General features: G+C 34.6%; 1 protein-coding gene across 1 annotated transcript in view; it reads left to right on the top strand.

Moving 5' to 3' along the window:
- The window catches only part of CCDC178 (coiled-coil domain containing 178), a 388,062-nt gene that overhangs the window by 236,397 nt on the left and 129,244 nt on the right, over positions 1-22,421 (top strand). Inside the window, exon 18 of the mRNA XM_057526196.1 lies at positions 11,671-11,820. Coding sequence (XP_057382179.1) covers positions 11,671-11,820 — 150 coding nt within the window. The remainder of the gene's footprint in view (positions 1-11,670; positions 11,821-22,421) is intronic.

Genomic DNA, 22,421 nt, shown 5'->3' on the forward strand with positions numbered 1-22,421 from the left:
CTTTTTTTCATTCTCTGTTTTCATATCTGTCCAAAGATTAAAACTATAAAACTATGTGTATCTCTTTGTGTGTATAAGTATATAATTGTATTTGTCACATACTTTACTTACTTATGCAAAATTATCACATTGATGCTCTTGTACCTTCCTGCTAGCCTGACATGGCATATTGATACAAAAACCTAAAATATCTCTAATCAACCTTTCCAGGTAGACCAACAGTTTTAAGTTTCATTCACTTTTTCACCACCACTATCCAAATTAGTATCTAGACAACATCAAAGAAAAAAAGGCAGCCATAAAATGAATTACACATATACATCTCACTCTCTTCTATTGTATTGGATTTTCATAAAGTGTCTTATTTTGTGGGGAAAAAATAAGTAAGTCACTCAGAATTTCCCAAACGTTTTTCTTCTTTGTGACACTTCTATTTCCATACCATAATGCAGAAAGAAAGAAGTGGCTTTGAAGGAATAGTAAGTTGAGGAAAGGATGGGAAGGGAAGATGGTGTCTTCAGGAGGGAAGTGTGATAACAAGAAGACCCTAGACAGTTGAACGATTTCATGCTTCACAAAGATAACAAAGAGGAAGCAAAAAGAAGGAAAGAGGAATAAATACGTTGAGGAAAAGCAAAAATGAGAAGAGAAAAAGAAGGTATAGAGAGAGACAACCATGAATTTGGTACATAATTATAATGACATATTTCTTTATGCCTTCATTTACTTTGACCATGACTAGATGATGTACAGAATAAATCTTAGGGTTGTGGCCCCTGGGGAACCTGTTGTTGCAGAGATGTATTTCCAGAGTTGTTTGATGTTTGATTTATCTTATTTTAAGGGTTTTTCATTAAACCCCTGGGAAAACCTGGAAGATCTAAGAACCCAACCACTTAATCATTTTAAGAGTGTCATTGCTGACTATATAGAATTTACATATCCTCAAGGTGTTAACTCTTAATTTGTTTTGTCCCTCCACCCTTAATTCCTAATTCCTGTTTCTCTCTGACTCCCATTGGCACTTTACCTCATGAGCTGAGTTATGCAATATTTATCATTCTGTGTCTTCTCCACTGAGCACCATATTTTAAAGATCACTGTGTTGCTATGTTGTGTATCTAGTGTATTTCTTTTAATCACTTTACAGTCTTTCATGGTAGGTGACTACCACATTTTACTTAGCCGTTCTGCAAAACAACATCCCCTACAAAATTAAACTTCCACTTGGCAACATAAAGTTAATCCTGGACCCCCAAAACAGAAGTTGCAGGAGTGGAAAAATTAACAGACCTCTAGCTTCCTATAATGCAAGAGCTGCATGAACCACATTTAATTAAAGAAAGTGTAGGGTAAATAAATCTGGGCATTGTTTATGATATCTTAATAGATCTGACAACTCTCTGCAAAGTTACTCTGTTTTGAGAGTACCTGAAAAGCTTACGAGCATCTCATTATTTTTTTAAGGACTTGGAGACGTATTTGAACTATTAATTGGCTGTCTCCTTAGTGCGTGCCTCTGCTGGAAAAATAAAGAAAATGCTTTCCAGCAGTCTTTCTTTATGTGGGATCATAAGTACAGCCCAAATAGATCTTAAATGAGAGGTCTAAATTGGAACTTTGTTTTGCATGATACTTATATATTAATTTAGGGTCTAAAGCAGGGGTCAGCAAACATTTTGTGTAAAGGGAAAGACAATAAATAGTTTAGGCTTTGGGGTCCACTTAGCCTGTATTGCAGCTATTTAACTCTGCCACTGCAGTGCAGAAACAGCCATAGACAGTGTATAAATGGATGGGTGTGACGGTACTCCAGTAACTTTCATTTACAAAAGCAGGTAGTGGGCTGGATTCGGCTGGACAGCCATAGTTTCATGATCCCTGTTCTAGAATATGATTTTTCCCATAGTGGGATGTAGTTATCTGGGGAAGTAGACGTGTCTAAAGATGAGCCTCTATAGAAAATTGCCTTAGGTATTTTAAATCCTATTTCTACTTGAGAATCTTTACGAGATTTGGACAGCGCCCCAGTGTGGACCACATCAGGTGGTTAGAGATGCTCATGATCTTTTATTTCTCAGTAAGAGGAATATCTGAGAGGAACAAAAGAGAAAAAAAAAATTGGTGATAATTCTATCCATAGGATATTTTATTAGACTGCAAATTATTTGCTGTACGTTTCATATTTGGCACCTCTGGATCAATGGGTCTAATGTTTTCTGACCCTGTATTCCCGAGGAAAAGACACTGAGGCGCATTTTTTTAATTTTAAAGGACGCTTTTTCTATGAGCATCCAGTTTCTTTTGAAAGACTGATGTAATTCTATAGAGTATTCAGAAATGAGAGCATTTACACATATCAATCTGGAATCTTAAGGGCCCTGTAATTCACATTCACGGTTAGGAAGTGATGTAGTCCCAAGATGGGAGTTAGGCTGAAATCAGATTGGACCCTCACCTTGTTGCTGCTTTCTTCTTAAGCAGCCTTGGACAAGAAATTGACTTTCCTGGCCTCCATTCTCTCATTGTCAATATAAGAATTTTTTTTAAATTTTCTATTCCTTAAGGACTTGCACCAAATTGTTAATACTATCTCTGGGTTATAAAACTGACTGTGGTTATTGCAACGAGGGGCTTTAATTTTCTACTTCATGTACCTCTCTTTTATTTGTGTGTACTATAATCAGCATGCATCATTTTATAACAAATAGATTTTTAAAAGAAATATTTAAACTCTACCAGAATGTATACCATAGCATGAATGTGGCAAAGAAATTGACATTAAATATAAAAAGGATTTTCAAGATTAAACATTTTCTACAAATATCAGGTGAGATCAGGTTACCTGACTACATCAATAGGAAATTATGAAATAGCATGTATTTTAATTTCTCAATGAGTTTACTCAATTTATGCCATAATATATGTCCTGCAACCTCTTAGATCAGTCTTCCTCTCATTTGTAATAAAGTTTCAAGGTACTGTTCTTATAGTTTCTGCATTTATGTAGCACATTATCACTTTATGATAAAGTTAGTTGATAATTCCTTGACTCTTTCTGCTGATGACCTTTTAAAGCTGCATAATTAGAATAAGTTGTGGTTATTGTATTGGAATCTCTATCCCATGGGCCAACAAGGCAGCACATTAATTCTCTGCATCACCCACTCCACGGGCAGTGCCCTCAGCACAAAGATATTATTCTTTGTAATTACATAAAGAAAGGGTCTATTTAGTGTTAACTGACCTTTCTGTGACTGATCAGCCTTTTCCACCAGTGAAGTAGAAATGTATATCATTAAAATGTGAGTAAATAGGAAACCTTTCTAAATCTTAAACCATTCCCATCAGGAGGTGCCCATGTAGAGGAGGTTGAGTCTTTCGTATGAAATGGTGAAAAGAGTAGCAGATGTTAAAAATATATTTTAAAATATTGACAGTTGAAATACAATTAAATTATAATAATGTGTAGGGATGTTTAAAAAGAAAATAGTATGCAAATATGTTTCTGTTTAACAATCTTAAACAATATTAGAAGACACATTATTAAATTCATATATATTCAGGATTAAATTTTTAAAGTTTATTTAATAAAGTAAAAAAGTTTAGGGTAATTATTAGTACTGTGACTGTCACTTACTGAGGACATACATGTATTTGTTGAAATCGTGTATTTTAACTTGGAAAAATATATTGGGGATATAGATTACATTACACCGATTTTTACTCTCTTTTTCTCATTATATAATTTGTTTCTCTAATCACTTATACCAGATACTCTGAGGGGACTTAGAATTATATTGAAGAAAATTGGATCAAATAAAACTTTAATAGCTAATGTAAGTGGCATCTGTATTTAGCGATCCCTAAAGCCATTGAATAGTTATAGGAGAAAAGCTACAGGCAACATGGAGGTAAATCTTCCTTTAAAAAAACAAAAAACAAACAAAAAAACCCACAAACCCATATTAATCAGGTGCTTTTTAATATTTAACAAGCATCTATGTTTCCAAGCCAGATTTTTCCCTGCCAAGAACATATACAACACTTTGTGTATGAAATATCTTTAGAATATATTCAAAAACTGACTCTTCCTTGAAGCTTTACTCCTCACTTTCACTGGGCTGCTCTCTCATGGAACTAGTCTCATAGTTTGGATATATCTTCCATCCTTCTTCATGTTTAATGTAATCTAATATAGTTAGCTTTGGGAATGCCTCAATTCCCCTATCTGATTGCAAGCTCCTTTGGCCCTGAAATTGTGTACTTTTTCATGCTGATGTCAGTAATTCCTGGTCAAATATATACACTGGACAGAGTCAAAACATAATAAAGAAAAGCAGGGCTAATACCAAGTACTCATAAATTCCCAGTGGATGTTTTCTGAGTTCTGAGAGACAATGTTGTAGTGTCCATTAGTAAGCTGTTGAGTAAACCAGCCGTAGCCAAATGTGTAAGCCCGTCAGGGAGCTCAGACAAGGAGTCCTGTGTGTGGTCACTTACGTGGGTGCTGGGGTGGAGGAGCTAAGCAAAGCATCCACTGGTGTCTAGCAGTGACAAGTTTGACTGTCTAGCGTGACGAGGTGGCAGGCTTTTATCAAACAATGTCCTAAAGGGGCTCTTTGAACTCTCACAGTGTCCCCCATAGTGCTTTGTGTATACCAGTTGCTAATAAATTAGTGAATAGAGAGCATTTTGTCAAACATGATAATATGTAGAGTTTGAGGCATGTTACAACCTTGATGCAGAGGACTGATTTGTGCATTTAAAAATCAAGAATGTTCAAGACTAATTATCGGAGAACTCGAGTTGGACAAGAGACTGGTTTCCATGGCAGCACAGACAAGGAAGTGGGTCCTGGGAGAGTTAAAACAGTTATGTGCTCCTTTGAGACTTAAGGGTATCGACACATATCATTCTCACAGACTTACTCCTTGGAAACACTGGGGAGAGCTCTCGTTTTCTGTAGTAATTGGTGTATAGATTTTAAGGGAGCAGCAATACAATAATGCCTCCATGCACACAGTAGGTGATGCATCTGAAAAGTATGCGTTTTCTCCGTGTCTGTTATATTGTTAGAGAATTAGCATGTATTTTAAGCATTTGTGTTCACCACGCTAATTCCCACAAATCAAAGAGAAAGCTTTTGAAGCAATAGTGTTCACAAAGAGACTTGGAACCTCCATGTCTCATTTATCCTAAAGTCTGTCCCCTGCACATTCTGTGAATCAGTCTCAGTACTGATGCCTGCTTTAATAACATCAAAACATCACCGCATGCAAAACTACCAATCCAGTGCCCTAAACTGGCAGAGATGTACCAAAAGCAAATGTGGGGGCTGTGGAGATTGGGTGGTATGATATCAATGGTGTAAGGCATGAGCATCTGTACGGGATCACATGCGACTGAAACATTGGTGCTCGGAGTGTTATGTATGATGCTGTGCATCAGTGAGAGACTAAATATATGGGCACATTTCATTATTTACATCGTAGCATTTTAAAGTCAAGAGATAACAGAACATTGAACATGATCTATGGAAGTCCAATTCACAAGTCATAGGAAACAATAATCTAATAGTCCTAAAGGGGCCAAGAAAACATTGTTCTCAATGTTTTCTCAAATATATGCTGACCCAAATGGCAGGACAGCTTATATCACCAGCCAAATAAAATGGTTCTTCTAAGATTCAGGTCACCGTTTATTTCTTCTATGAAGCCTTTTCTGACCCCGCTTTCCCCACCTGGTAGAATCAATTCAGGGTACTTCAAGAAATACCTCGAATGGACTTGGTTCCACTCTGCCTCCTTCCAGTCTAGCCTGTCATCCCTGGTAAAAAGGGGTCACATCCAGCCTTCTCTTTAAACCCTGGGGTAACTATAGAGTTGGACCTATAAGGTAAACCTACCAGCGGTTTGCTAAACAAATGACTGAGCAAATGAATAAATGAATGAAAGCTAGAAGTGAGGATGCTCTAGAGTAACATTGATCAATAAATATCAGCAATACATCTTTTGCTTTTCCGTGGTGCTGGCAGCAAGTCAATTCTTTCGAACCATGGGACTAGACTGAGTGTGGTGCAGTCGGTGTAAGGGCACAGACATGGCAGCAACAGCCAGCAGAGCCCTGGCAAGATGCAAGAAAGCAAGGAGCTGTCTGCAGAAAACTATTAACAACCAAGAATCAGGAAATGACAGACAGAATATCAGAAAAGATCATCTGAGACTGCCACACATAATCACATTAGGATCAGACAGTTAGAATTAGAACTCGGTCAGAAGATGACAGCTCTCTTACAATGAATGCATAATTGAGAGAAGGACCTAGCCATCTGCCCGGTGAACTGGATCCAAATGCCTGTATTAAGAGTAACTGAGGGTATAGATGACATTATAAATTTAGTCATAGGCACTAGGACTATTTTAATAACACTAAAACATTTGTAAATAGCTATGTAGGTTTTCTACACCTACATGTACCATGCAAATGTTTTGATCATAACCATCTCTCTAGAATGTTTAGATCAAGTTTTTTTCTTGTACTCTCCTTTGCCATTAGTCCATCTTAAATTAAAAACAAATGATCCCCTCCGCCCTTCACTCAAAAAAAAAAAAAAATAGTTCAAATGGATTTAGGCTTTCTCCAGAGTAGGTGTATCTGGCTGGACCTCCAGAGGTCTCAACATGTAGCATTACTCTGTTGCAATCAACTGTAGTTCAGAGTTGTGAAGGCCTCAGCTGTAAAGGTCTATGCACTTGACACATGGTCTTGCCAGTGAATACATCAGGCCTAATCAAATCATGGAATATGTAATTATGTAGATCAAAAAACACAAGACTGGTTATAGGTAACCAGCATACCCATATTGACTTACAATGAAAAGTAGCTACCAAGGGGACCAAGTTCTAATTTCCTTCAGCAGCCCAATTTATCTATGTCAACAAGCTATGTGTTAGCCAGATTTATGAAAAGAGGTTGGTGGAAATAGGCTCAGAACAAGGTAATTGTGTTATTTGATCTGATTGTTTAATGTCGTTAGGTTTTATAAAGACGGCATTGTGTAGAGTTAGAGAATGCTGGCTTATGTTTATGAAGGAGGTATAGTGGATGGTGCAGAGTATGGGATCTGGAGCCAGTCGGCCTGTGTACAAAGCCAGGTCCTCCACTTAATATGTAACCTTGCACAAGATGCCTGGTGTTTCGGTTGCTATGGGTGCATAACAAATACCCCAGAACTTCATGGCACAGGATTCTATGTGTCAGAAATTTGGACAGGACATAGCAGGGCCAGCTTGTCTCTCCTCACACATTCTAAACCATCATCTGGATGACTTGAAGACTAAGCATTGGAATCATCTTCAGATGACTCATTTACTCACAGTTGATGCCGTTATCTGAGACCTGAGCTAGGGTTGTTTACTGGAACACCTACAACACCAATAACCTCTCCATGTGGCCTGGATTCCTCACAACATAGTGGCTGGTCCAAGTGTAAATGTCCCCAAAGAGAGAGCCAGGCAGAAGCTGTATGCTTTTTTTTTTTTTAAATAGCTTTTTAAATAAACTACCTCTTTTAAATAAACTAGCCTGGGAAATCACACAGCATCATTTCCACCATACTCTATTGGCTGGAGAAGCCACAGGTCTCCCCAGGTTCAAGGGAAGGAGATATAGACTGTACTTCTTGAATAGGGAGTGACAGGTTCTGGAAGAACATGTGCGAATGAAAATATTTCTGTGGCCATTTTTGGAAAATACAAGTTGCCTCACCTGACTTCTCATTGGCTTTCCTTCCCTGTCTGTAATTATAATAACTAGGACAGTAGCCATTCCATTATATGTGGAATGCATAAGTTAACATTCAAATTCAGCCTTATTTCTAAGTTCTTGTCTATGTATCACAAGGTGAAACATAAATAGATGATATATGCTCTATATTTGTCCAAAAAGAACTCATTTCTCATTATAATTCCCTATTCCCCACTTACCCAGTGGGAGAGGGAAAGGAGAAGGGGAAGAGTGAGAAAAAGAAGCTGTAAATGGAGAAAGTGGAGGGAAAATCCTAGATGAAATATATGGCTTAAAGAATGATAAAGGTCAAGTGGAAAAAAAAAGGGAAAACTACTATTTTGATATCTTGGGGTCGCAATCTGCCTTCATTTTTCAGCATTTTTGGTGACAGAAGAGGCCAGGTCTTGCTTTAGCAATGGTTTCTCATTACTTTTAGGATCATAGGCTAATTAGGTAATTGGAAAAAAAACCCACTGTGTACAGTTTCAAGGGATTCACGTGCCTTGTGAAAATCAACGATGCACCCAGAGAAAGAACTCTTGCTCAGTCTGGACAGTGTGGTATATCCTTAGAATAATGTTCAAATACTCAATCTAAAAACATATTGTGTGAATTCTTTTTATATACATCCTTAAAATCTTCACCTCTGAAGTAGTATAGTATCAAATAATACAAATAAATGTGCATCATTGTAATATCATCAATAAGTTATTCCATGGAAGTGGGCCAATAAAATGTGTAGTTCTAAAGTGATAAATGCATGCATTTCCTAACTGTTTATTCTGTGTATTCATTCATTCATTTACTAAAAACTTGTGTACCCACTAATGTCAGCTCTGCTTTACCTGCTTACAGGTAAACAAAATGATGGTGTCAGCCCTCATGGAATTTATAAGTAATTTTTGTTCACCCTTTATAAACATAATCTTTATTTCCTAATAAAATGTTGGCGTAATAAGCAGAATATACCCCCAGACATCAAAGTTTAACAAGTAATTTGAGATAACAGAGAACAAACCCTCCTCAAACTAAGTATTTTCCTTACTAAATTCTAGGCAACATGGAAACTATTAACAGACATTCAACCTCTCTTCTCTTTATCAGTCCATATTCCCAATGTTTCATCATCTTAATAATCATTAATAATGGGAATTGAATACATACCAATAAATCTGGCTTTGAGAAAGTATTTATTCAGACCTTTGGGGTGAGTTTAATGCATATGGAAAACACAAAAAAATGCAAAAGATTATAAATTCTATACTCTAATTATATATTTCTATGATTTTTAAATATAAATCTTTCCCATAAGACCACAAATTCTTGAGGTTCACCATTACATCTTAAATCTTGGCATACAGTAGTTACTAAATTGAAAGTTTTGAATAAGCAAAAGGATGAAAATGAGAATGAATGAATGAATAAAATAATATTGTAAATCAACTCAGAGTGCAGTTATTTCAACCTATAGAGATTACAATCAAATTTTTCTTTAATGGTTTTAGAAACAAACTTTTTGTTTAAGTTTGTGTTTAGTCAAGACCTTAAGTAGAAAGACTCTACTGATAAGATTTAGCTGGATTGAATTTAAAAGCATGTAAAAGCCATCTACTTCTGTTATTAGTTCCTTCTTTCTTCTCACCGTTTTATTATATTGCTAACTCCAACTTTTGTGCCTTTATTTAATATCTTCTACTGCTTGCTGTTCAACTCCAGTAGTGGTAGCATTATTTCTTTCACCTGGACATATATCCACCAATAATTATCATTCACTCTTTGTTTCATTTGCATGTTATAATACCATTGGTTACAATTAAACCAGTCAGAGTTGTGAGATGAAACCACAGTTAAACATTAAAAAAATCAGCAGAATACATTATTTAAAATTAAGAAACTTAAACTTCGTTGCACATCTGAAGGTCACTGACTTTCAGGAATAGGTAGTGAATTGGTAAATCCTTCTATACATTCATTACTGAGAAATGATAATGTAAAGTATCATGACTGATGTAACAATGTTTTGAAGATTCATTGGCCTAACTACACAGTTCAGTTTCTTGGTATCTACTCTAATCATGGCATATAAAACAGTAACAACTGGTGTCATACAGAAATTGAAAATATAGGTATTTGGAAATAAAACTGTACATTACACAATGAGCGAAGCATAAAGTACCAAATATATCCCCAATTAAGTTCCATTAAATAAGTTTAAAACAAATTCCACAACTTTTGTAGCACTCCTCTCAAATTCAACATTTAAATAGCCATCTGGGTCTTGAAGGAAATGTAATTGAGAAGTAGAATATCTCAGGTATCAGAATGTGCTTAAGTCAAACAACAAACAAAAAAACTCAAAATGATTTCTTCTCATGCCTCCTTTAGAACATGTATCAAAGTTCAAGTTAATCACTTGAGGATTAGATTTTTGTATTAGTGTTAAGATATCAAAAAGAATTGTAACCATCTTTTCAAAGCTATCTCCACCAAAGAAAAGTATTCATAGACACTTTGTCCTCCTACCAAAAGATAATTCTGTGATTTTAAGCAAGTTTATTAGATAGAAGTTTCTAAAGTTTTAAATTATTGTGCCAGAATTAGGACAAGGACACTTAAAATGGTTTTCAGTTCATCATTTTGGCTGTTTGAAGAACACCTGTGACATAGTATTAATCCTTAGGGATCAATATGGATACCAGGCTTTCATGAGAAATATGTTTGTTGACCTTAATAAATCTTCTTCAAGTGTGTAAATAGAGAAATATTTGTACAGGCAATTTTCTGCTGAATTACATTTCCTCCGTGCGCATTCTCATACTGTGATATAGTTTTTAACAACTTATACTAAAGGTTTGATGTGATAGCAGTTTTCCCAAAGAGACATTTTTAACTGCTTCACAATGGTTATTTTTATATCTAGTTATTTAATCATCATTATCATTGTCATGATTAATCTGCATTTATATGTTTTGAAAACTTTCTGCTACTATAAATAATGTTGTAACAAATAAAGCTTTTTGATTAGGATAAATTTCCATAAGATGAATTACTAGATTAACAGGTTTGAAAATATTTAAGGCTGTTGATAAATTCCATATTTTTTGAAGCAGCCAAAGAAAATTTTCTGTGCTAGAAATGTAAAAAGAATCAGCAACTAAACTGAATCACACCTCTAACTTAAAATGAAAGGCAGCCCCTAATTTGCAAGTGGGTAATGTTGGCAAAAGTTACGTTCTGAGGGGTTTGTATTAGATTTGACATATATATATTTAGTCATGGGGAGTGTTGTAAAGTTCTCAGCTGCTCACAGAGCAGATTTAGCTTTGAATATAGCTAAAGTATACTAGTAACAAATAATGGCTTTCTCTGGGTGCTTCTAAACGTTGAGTTCCTTGCTCCACGTCTTTTTTACTCTTTACTTCTCTGTGTTTTGAATGTTTTCTGTGAGTGCCACCACTCTGAACCTCTTGGAAATAGTATTCTAAGCTTCCAAATGTCTTCTGTCTGCTTGAGCACTGGGGCTTGAGAAAACGAAAAGGGGTGGGAAATTGGAGGAAGCCTTCTGGGATGCTGAGTGAAGCCTCCAGGACTGGGTACTTCCCAAGGCATTGTGGAGGGAGGCGTGGGAAAGAAGGAGAACAAAAGTCAGACAGACTCTGATGAATCAATGTTCAAAAATAAAAATAAAAAATAAAAAGACCACTTGCATCAAGGAAGAAAATTATTAAATCCAAGGAGGATATTAGTGTCAAGGGAAGCATCTTTTTGGTTTTATTTTTCTGCAATATATAATGTAATACTTTTAGATCATTCAAATGTAAAAATTCAAACATAAATTAAAATGATTTAATTAAATACATGTATATATTTATCTTCTAGAAAATACAAGATGATTCACTAGAAGAAAATCTACATTTAGCTCAAGAGTATCAGAAATTACAGAATGTATTCTTAACAGTAAAGGACAACTATTTCAACCAATATGAAAAACAGCTATCACATGATGGTTCGATTCGAGATAAGAAACAGGTAGGTTTTTCATATTTTTCTAAAATAATGATTTACTTGACATATGTACCACAAAAAGTAACAAGTAGTCAGTCATGGGGTCTCCAGTCTTATGGTGGTCTTTTATATGCCACCAAATGGCATGTTTTTGTTTTGTTTTATATTTTTATCAACATTTTGAAGTTGAATTTTGAAAGAATATTTGAGAAATGAAAAAGCATACTTTCTAATCCACAATTTTATACTAATTTGCTTTTAATTATTGTGACCTGAACTACCAAATATTTGTAATGCATAGATTTAAATATATTATCATATATTTCAAATTTCAGTTCCATATGTAGGTAACTTTCCATGATCTACCTTTAATGCTTCCTCATGATGTGTGGGCTCCATATTTTGGTTCCTATTTTCTTATTAAATATGAGGCTTAATTAGAAACTTGGAGAAACTTGACCTCTCTGGTTTCTGGAAATCACCAGAAATTCTAAAATATTTTGTAAAATCTATAATACTAAAAGTGGAAAAGGAAAACATACAATATGCCCACAAATCCAAAAGCAAAGAGAAAAGTCCATTCTTAGAGTGTTAAGATACAGCCACTTCCTCTATATTCTTCTCCAGTTACTCATTGACAAGAAAAGTTATTTTCCTTTGAATCTTTGTTTCTTCCCAGAATTTAAATTTCAAAAACTAGAGGCATGATTAATTTTTAACAATTCACCTAGCTGTAAAAACCAGTAGATTGCTAATGAATCCTTTCTCCTGTTGTCACTGAGATTACTACACTATCAATTAGTAGCTTAAAACTTCAGTACTATATTTACTATTATGGAATATTGGGAAGACAGAAGGCCAGGATTTGAGTGTAAGCTCTACCAATTACTAGCTCAGTGATCTTGGCAAGTTATTTACCCTTTACGACCTCAGTTTTCTCATCGGTAAAGTGAAATTTACCTCAGAGGAAAATTTTGATTAAGAATAAAAAAGAGACCAACTGCCATAGTTACTTTGAAAATAAAATTACTATGCAACTGTGAGTAACTATTACATTACATTCATCTACTATGCTGCTTATAAACACCCTTTGTTTCCCATCCATCTACTCTCACGCAAGTTAAAGCTTCCAAATATATTGGGAGAGACAGTGTGTATTTTTCTCTTAAAAATTTGTATTGAAGTAGTAGCAAGATGAAGGTAGATCAAGAAATAAGTGTGTTTGGGAAAGAACTAAGAATACAGCTATATGCCAGAATTTTAGTGTCCTCAAACCATTGTGCAGGATTCAAAGAAAGGATATCAGTGTATCCATGGAGGTTTTGCCAATCACGCATTTGACATTGTTATTGAGTTTAAACATATTTCATTTGTTGCTGATAATTGAGGAGGATAAAAGAATCAGTGGCTATACTGTATTCCCTTTTCTAACCAGGAGGGAAACAAAAATAAGTTTTTATCTATAGTTGTTATCAGTTTGTATAGAATCCTTTGGTGGCAAATGACAAATAAATTAGATACCTGCCTAACTAGTGAAGAATTCATGCCTTTAAGAAAGATCCCTAAACATAGTATTTCCATAGTAAGAACCAAGTTGTCTTGATGTCATTTTTGGAATTAAAGCACATCCTGATTCAAGATCCAAGGAGTGAGACCCTGGTATGAACAGACAGTGGAGCATGCCAAGAGACTGGGTTTATGTTTGTGATGATCCCTCAAACGAATCACTTTTAGCACACCTGTTTCAGGGAAACTTTCAAAGATTTATTTGTACTTCCAATCATTTTTCATTTCCATTCTTCAGCGATGGAGGTCATTAAGTGCAGGCTGCCCTTGTCGGTGTCATGTAGGATCAATTTGCTGCAGTGAACAGAGAGGCCTTATTGATGCTGTTAAATCTGTCAGTGAGAAATCATATGTCATTAGCGTCTAATGCACTGCTTACAGGATGGAATTCGGCCATCAAAACCGAGAAAACCCTTTAATATTTTAGTCCATTCTCTTGATAGTGCAGCATTTCCCTTGACCAGTTTAGTTTTGGGTACACAGAAGCGCTGCTCAACCTCTGATTCCCTTGTTGAATTTTCTTATCAGATAAAATGGAATTTTTTGTATCTCTTTCTTGGTTTAGAATAATTTCATTGACTCTGAACATACGTTCCGTTTGGCAGGGTAAATAATTATATTTTACTTACCATGCTTCTTAGGGAGTATTATTCTTTTTATGCAAATTATGCACTTTTCTACTTCTCAGTATTTTTAGACCGAGAGTAGCAAAGAAAGCTTAATGGAAGAGTAAAACAAATTAAGTACAAAAAATAATGTCCCCTTCCTTACCACAAATTTATATACAGGTGGCTCAAATTTTAGAATGTTATAGTATTACTTTTGGTGATAGAATTGTGTCTGCTTCTTTTGCACATGTTTCTTGACACTTTCCTGTATGTTTTCTTTTTTTAATTTTACCCTTTAAAAATCAGAAACAAACAAAAACAATTATGCAGAATTCTTATTAGCCATGTTCATGGGTTATGATAGAACAGAATTTAGTCTAAAGCTTCTCAGATCTCGAAATTTAAAATCACACTAAAGAGGAATGAAGGAAAAATAACCAAAAAACAGGTTGTATTTCTATGTGAAAATGGACATTTTCGTCATTTTCGTTGAAAGATTTCAGATATATTTTTCATATATTCTTTTTTTTTAAAAAACATGAATATGTCAATAAAATTACCATGTGTTTGTTTTAATTGCTATCTCAAGTTCTTCAGGCCTGCAAAGAAAGGTAAGCTAAGCAAGCATGCAAATGTTGATGGTTCTGTTGGCTGAAAACAAGATCTGTTCCAAAACTGGTTAAAATATATTTTAGTTCTTTTATAAACCACTTATAAAGCTTAACCTTTGCCCTACTCCAATTCTCAGTGCTTTCACACTAAGGGAATACAGATTATGATAGAATCAGTCAGTGCTTAAGAAGCACTTACGTGGACAGGTATCTATGCCATGCAATTTGCAAACATTATCTTTGAAATGTCCCTCAGTAATCCTAGAAATTTTTCTATTATTATCATTATTATCATCATCTCCTATAGAAGATATAGAACTGAGATTGAGTGTGTCACATGATAACCTGAGTAGAGGAAGACTTACTGAGATGGAAATAAAACTCAGAATTTTCCTACATCCAACCATTTCATAACCATGATACTACCTCTCTACTATAACATTACTGAACAATTCTATACATGTCTCATTGGGTTTAAAAGCATGTAAAAGCCACGTAAAGTATGCATTATGTCTCTAGTGTCCAACTGAAACAGATTATTTGATTCACTAATTGCTTTTGTAATTTCATCACATTGAAGCCACTTTTTCAATGATGATTTTCCAATGAGGAAAGGACTGCCTACTTAATTAGAAGCTATTTAATTTCCATAAGTATTATAGACAGGTTTTACAACTCTTAAATTGTAAAACCTTTGGACTAGGAGTGCCTTTAGAAATTTTACCCATCTCTTTAGAAGACTGTGTTACAGATGAGGAACCTTAGGGCCTGAGTGGCTCAGGGATTTAATATATATACAGTTAATTAGAAGAAAAGTTGGCCTAGGACACAGTTGCCTTAACTTAGGTTCAAATGTTGTCTCCAAGAGACTATAGATGAGCATGTGCTGTGATATTTTTCCATGGTTTGAAGGGACCAGTAGCTGAGAAGTAATGAGTAACTGCCATGGATATGCTCAGATTGGAGCATCACCTTTTAGTGACCTGATCTTGTGAAGGAGTCATGAAGGGACGTGAATCAGAGGACTACTCTGGAGCTCTAAGGGGTGATTCTGGACCTCACAGAATTCAAACACTTCATTCATTCAATTATTCAAAATAAATGATTAATCATCCACTGTACTGACAAAGATACAATAAAGGGCACAGGAATATACCACCTCATCTCAGCTTCCATGCTAACTGCTGTAATCCCCAGAGTCCAAGGGATTCTTTCCTAGAATAGACCATAGAATCAAAGCCCAACAACATCCTCTCTTCACCCAGCCAAAGGACAAATCATGAATCTTTGCTCTTTAATCTATATCACCTCAGCCTCAATGGACAGTTTCCATCATAAATTCTCAAAAATATTGTATCATTCAGAGATCTCATTAGCACATTTTCTCTTTCCTCTTTCAGTTTTCAAACGTGGGTTTCCTCTAAAACTCACTTTACATTGATTGGGTGAGAAGTCAAAGTCAATTCTAGCAGTGAAAAAAATTATTTTCCTAAAGAAAATGTGAAAGCTGTTTTAGTTCTCATTTTTATAAGTATTTCATATTGCTTATTATCTTGCATGTATTAAAAATAGGCTTTGAGTGGTGATTTTTATGTGCTTGTTTCAAAGTCGATAGAAATTCATTTCTTTGAAAGGAAAACTGTAATTTTTAAATAATTTTTGCCTACAACAGGTATGTAATGACTTTGTCAGTATTTCTTCCTCCCTCTCTTAGGACACAGGTATATGAGCATGTGTGCACACACATACACACACACACTTGTTCTAAAGGAGTTACCACACTTCATAGACTAATGAGCTTGAATTACATTCCTACTGTCCCTTTCTCTAAAGAACTCTCAAGAGACCTCTGATCCCTGAGAATGGAATAGACCACTCGTCATTTTTGTTTTATCCTAATGAATCTCCCTTTTGCTGTCCAAACTCCATGATAAAAACACCAAAAACTAAGTATATATTTCCGGATAATACTTTAGAAAAGTCAGCTTGGCTTAAATCAATCTAATTCTTCAGTCTAATGCCAATTTTCAGTGAATTGTAGATTTATGTATCTTTTATGCAATTTTGAGAAGATGATCTTCTGGTAGAGTTATATGACAATAAATAGCTTTTTAATGATAGCAACACCTTGAACTTGATTTATTGAGTGTGATGGGATCCCTGATACACCAAAGACACTCAAGGTAAAATTTTGTATATATATATATATATATATATATATATATATATATATATATATATATATATATATATGAGATGCCTCCCCTTGGAACACCAACAGGTTTTGGCACACCATAAACAGTGGGGACCTATCAAGAATAAATCAGGCTGCTTAGAAAATCACAAAGGTTTGAGAGACAACCAGGAGCCTAGGGCAAGTTTTAATGATAAGTTTCAACTACACAAGGCCACTCCTTCAAAACCGGGAGAGGTAATACATAGAAAGTGTTTTGCCTAATACATAGGAAAAAACACAGAGAGTCAAGCACAGTGAGAAAGGAAAGGAATATGTTCCAAATCAAAAAACAAGATAAAGCCTTGGGAAAGACCTTAATGAAACAGAAGTAATTTTCTTTTCCTGATAAGGAATTCAAAATAATGGTCATAAAGGTGCTCACCAAACTCATGAGAAGAATGGATGAACACAGTGAAAACTGCAACAAGAGAAAATATAAGAAAGTACTGAAGAGAAGTCACAGAGCTGTAGAATATGATAAATGAACTGAAAAATACTCTAAAGGGGTTTAACAGCAGACCAGAAGAAGCAGCAGAAAAGATCAGGATCTGAAAGACAGGGCACTGGACCTCACCCAAACAGAGCAGCAAAAAGAAAAGAGTTTTAAAAAGTGAGACTAGTTGAAGGGACCTATGGGACAACATCAAGCACAATAACATTCACATTAGAAAGGTTCCAGAAGGAGAAAAAAGAGAAAGGGGCAGACAATATATTTGAAGCAATAGTAGCTGAAAACTTTTCTAACCTGCAAAAGGAAATAGACATCCAGGTTCAGGAATCCCAGAGAGTTCAAAATAAGATGAACTCAAAGAGACCAAGACACATTATAATTAAAATGGCAAATGTTAAAGAGAGAATTTTAAAAGCAATGAGAGAAAAACAACTTGTTGCCTACAAAGAAAAACCCCCTAAGACTATCAGCACATTTTTCATCAGAAACTTTGCAGGCCAGAAGGGAGTGAAACAATATATTCAAAGTACTGAAAGGAAAAAACTTCCAAAGAAGAATACACTACCCCAGCAAAACTATCATGAAGGAGAGATAAAGAGATTTCCAGACAACTTAAAGCTAAAGGAGTGCATCACCACTAAATCAGCCTTACAAGAAATGTTAAAAGGTACTTCATAAGCTGAAAATAAATGGCACTAATTAATAACAAGAAAACATGAAAGCAAAAATCTCACTGATAAAGGTAAATATATAGTAAAGGTAGTGAATTAATCATTAATAAAGCTAGCATAAAGGTTTAAAGACAAAAATAGTAAAGTTAACTAAAACTACAATAATTAGTTAAGGGATATATAAAATAAAAGTTGTAAAATGTGTCATCAAAACCATAAAACTGGGGGAGTAAAAATGTAGAGTTTTGGAATGAATTCAATTTTAACTTGCTACCAGCTTAAAATAGACTATTATATACATAGTATGTTATATGTGAACTCATGGTAACCACAAAGTGTAAACCCATAGCAGATACCCAAAAGAAAATGAGAAAGGGCTCTAAACATAAGACTGAAGAAAGTCATTAACCACCAGGAAACAGAGCAGCAGAAGAAAAACGGAACAGAGAGGAACTACAAAAACAGCCAGAAAACAGTTAACAAAATGGCAAAGTGCAAGCCTATCAATAATTGCTCTAAATGTAAATGGACTAAATTCTCCAATCAAAAGACATAGAGTGGCTAAATGGTTACAAAATAAAAACAAGACTCATCTTTATGCTACCTAGAAGAAACTCACTTCAGATATAAGGACACACACAGACTGAAAGTGAAGAGATGGAGAAAGATTTTCTGTGCAAAATAGAATTGAAAGGAAAGCTGGTGTAGTTATACTCATATCAGACAAAATAAACTTTAAAACAAAGACTGTAATAAAAGGCAAAAAAGGGCATTGCATGATGATAAAAGGGTCAACCCAACAAGAAGATGTAACATTTGTAAATACATATGCACCCAACATAGGAGGACCAAAATATATAAAGCAAATATTAACAGACCTAAAGGGAGAAGTGGACAGCAATACAATAATCATAGAAGACTTTAACACCACACTTACATCAATGGACAGATCATCAGACAGAAAATCTGTTAAGAAAACATCAGACTTAAATGATACATTAGACAAGATAGATTTAATGGATATATAAAGAACATTCCATCCAAAAGTACCAGAATACACATTCTTCTCAAGTGCACATGTAACATTCTCTAGGATAGATCATATGTTAGGCCACAAAATAAGTCTCAATAAATTTAAGGCTGAAATCATATGAAGCATCTCTTCCAACCACAATGGTATAAAACTAGAAATCAATTACTAGAAATCAATAAAAAAGTGGAAAACACCAATATGCTATTGAACAACTTTTGGGTCAACAAAGAAATAAAAGGAAAAAATTTAAAAATACCTAGAGACAAATGAAAATGGAAATATAACATACCAAAATATGGGATGTAGCAAAAGTGGTTGTAAGAGGGAAAATTCATAGCAATACAAGCCTACCTCAAGAAATAAGAAAAATTTCAAGTAAACAGTCTAACTTTACACTTAAAGGAATAGAAAAAGAAGGACAAATGAAGCCCAAAGTTAGTAGAAGGAAGGAAATAATAAAGATTGGAGTGGAAATAAATAAAATAGGGACTAAAATGACAGTAGAAAAGATCAATGAAACTAAGAGCTGGTTCTTTGAAAAGGTTAAATAAATTGACAAACCTTTAGCTAGACTCATGAAATAAAAAAGAGAGAGGCTCAAATAAATAAAATCAGAAATAAAACAGTACAAGTTACAACTGATACTGCAGAAATATAAAGGATCACAAGAGACTGCTATGAACAATTATACACCAACAAATTGGACAACATAGAAGAAATGGATAAATTCTTAGAATCATAAAATTTTCCAAGACTGAATCAGGAAGAAATAGAAAAATCTAAATAGACCAATTATGAGTAAGGAGATTGAATCAGTAATCAAAACCCTCCCAACAACAACAAAAAATCCAGGACCGGACAGCTTCACTAGTGAATTCTACCAAACATTCAAAGAAGATTTAATACCTATTCTCAAACTCTTCCCAAACGAGGGAATGCTGCCATACTCATTTTATGAGGCTAGGCACCCCAATACCAAAATCACACAAAAAAGAAAGTTACAGGCCAATATCGCTGATGATCATAGATGCAAAAATCCTCAACAAAATATTAGCAAACTGAATTCAGTAATACATTAAAAGGATTATACACCATGTTCACATGCGATTTGTTCCAGGGATGCAGGATAGTTCAGCATCCAAAATCAATCAACATGATACACCACATTAAAAAAATGAAGGACAAAAATTATATATCATCACAATAGATGCAAAAAAAGCATTTGACAAAATTCAACATACATTTATGATAAAAAAATTCAACAAAGTGGGCATAGAAAGAATGTATCTCAACATAATAAAAGCCATGCTTGGCAGTCTCACAGCTAACATCATACTCAATAGTGAAAAGCTGAAAACTTTCCCTCTAAGATTGGCAACAAGGCAAGGATGCCCACTCTCACCACTTTTATTCAACATAGTTTTGGAAGTCCTTGCCAGAACAATTAGGCAAGAATGAATGAGTGAATGAATATATGAATGAATAGATAGATAGATAGCATCAAATTGGAAAGGTAGATGTAAAACTGTCATTATTTATGGGTGACATGTTTTTGTATATAGAAATCCCTCACAACTCCACCAAAAAATATGTTAAAACTAGAAACAAATTCAGTAAAGTGGCAGAGTATAAAATAAGAAAGAGAAATTAAGAAAATCCCATTTACAGTTGTATCAAAAAGAATAAAATATCTAGGAATAAATTTAATCAAGGAGATGAAAGACCTATACACTGAAAACTATGTCATTGATGAAAGAAATTGAGGAAGATGCAAAGAAATGAAAAGATATTCCATGCTCATGGATTAGGAAGAATTAATATTGTTAAAAGGTTCATATTACCCAAAGCAATATACAGATTCAAAGCAATCCCTATCAAAATTCTAATGGCATTTTTCACAGAAATAAAACAAGCAATCCTAAAATTTGTATGGAAACACAAAAGACACTGTGTAGCCACAACAATCTTGAGTAAGGAAAACAAATTTGGAGGCATCATGTTCTGTGACTTCAAACTTTATTACAAAGCTATATTAATCAAAACAGTATGGCATTTGCATAAAATAGACACATTGGTCAACGGAACAGAACAGAGAGCCCAGAAATTAACCCACTCACATATATTCAAGGAGCCAAGAATGTACAATGGGGGAAGGATGGTCTTTTAAATAAGTAGTGTTGGGAAAACTGGACAGCCACATGCCAAAGAATGAAACTAGACCACTGTCTTACATTTACACAAAAATTAACTCGGAGTGAGTTAGACTTGAATGTATGACCTGACACCATAATACTCCTACAAGAAAACATTGGCAGTAAGCTATGTGACATTGGTCTTGGTGATGAAGTTTTGGCTTTGACTCCAAAAGCAAAGTCAACAAAAGCAAAAATAAGCAATGGGGTTACATCAGACTAAAACTCTTCTGCACAACAAAGGAAACCATCAACAAAATGAAAAGACAACCTACTGAATGAGAGAAAATATTTGCACATATATCCTGTAAGGGATTAATATCTAAAATATATAAAGAATTCATAAAACTCAATAGCAAAAAAGAGAAACAATTTGATTTAAAAATGGGCAGAGGATCTGAATGAACATTTTTCCAAAGAAGACATACCGATGCCCAACAGGCACATGAAACGATGCTTATCATCACTAATATCAGGAAAATGCATATCAAAACCACAATGAGATATCACCTCACACCTGTTAGACTGGCTTTTATTGAAAAGATAAGAAGTAACAAGTGTTGGCAAAGATGTGGAGAAAAGGGAACCCTCATGCACTGTTGATAGGAATGTAAATTGGTGCATCCACTATGGAAAACAGTATGGAGGTTTCTCAAAAAATTAAAAATAGAGCTGCTGTATGATCCAGAAATTCCACTTCTGGGTATTTATGCAAAGAAAACGAAAACACTAATTTGAAAAGATACATGCACCCCTATCTGCATAGCAGCATTATTTACAATAGCCAACATATGGAAACAACCTAAATGTCCATCGATGGATGAATGGATAAAGAAAATATGGTATATACACACAATTAAATACTACTCAGCCATAGAAGAGAATGAAATCTTGCCATTTGTAACAACATGTATGGACCTTGAGGGAATTACTCTTAAGTGAAAGAAGTCAGACAGAGAAATATAAATACCACATGATTTCACTTATATTTGAAACCTAAAAAACAAAACAAACTAAACAAAACCAAAATCATAGATACAGAGAACAGAATGTTTGTTGCCAGAGGGGAGGTGATTTGGTGAGTTGGTGAAACAGGTGAAAGACGTCAAGAGGTACAAACATCCAGTTACAAATAAGTCATGGGGCATGTAATGTGCAGCATAGTGACTATAATCAATAATATTGTAGAGCATATTTGAAAGTTGCATGAGAGTAAATCCTAAAAGCTAACTTTGTATGGTGCTAGATGGCAACTAG

The sequence above is a fragment of the Balaenoptera acutorostrata genome, chromosome 13 (genome assembly GCF_949987535.1).
Source record: "Balaenoptera acutorostrata chromosome 13, mBalAcu1.1, whole genome shotgun sequence".
NCBI classification, from domain to species: domain Eukaryota; kingdom Metazoa; phylum Chordata; class Mammalia; order Artiodactyla; family Balaenopteridae; genus Balaenoptera; species Balaenoptera acutorostrata.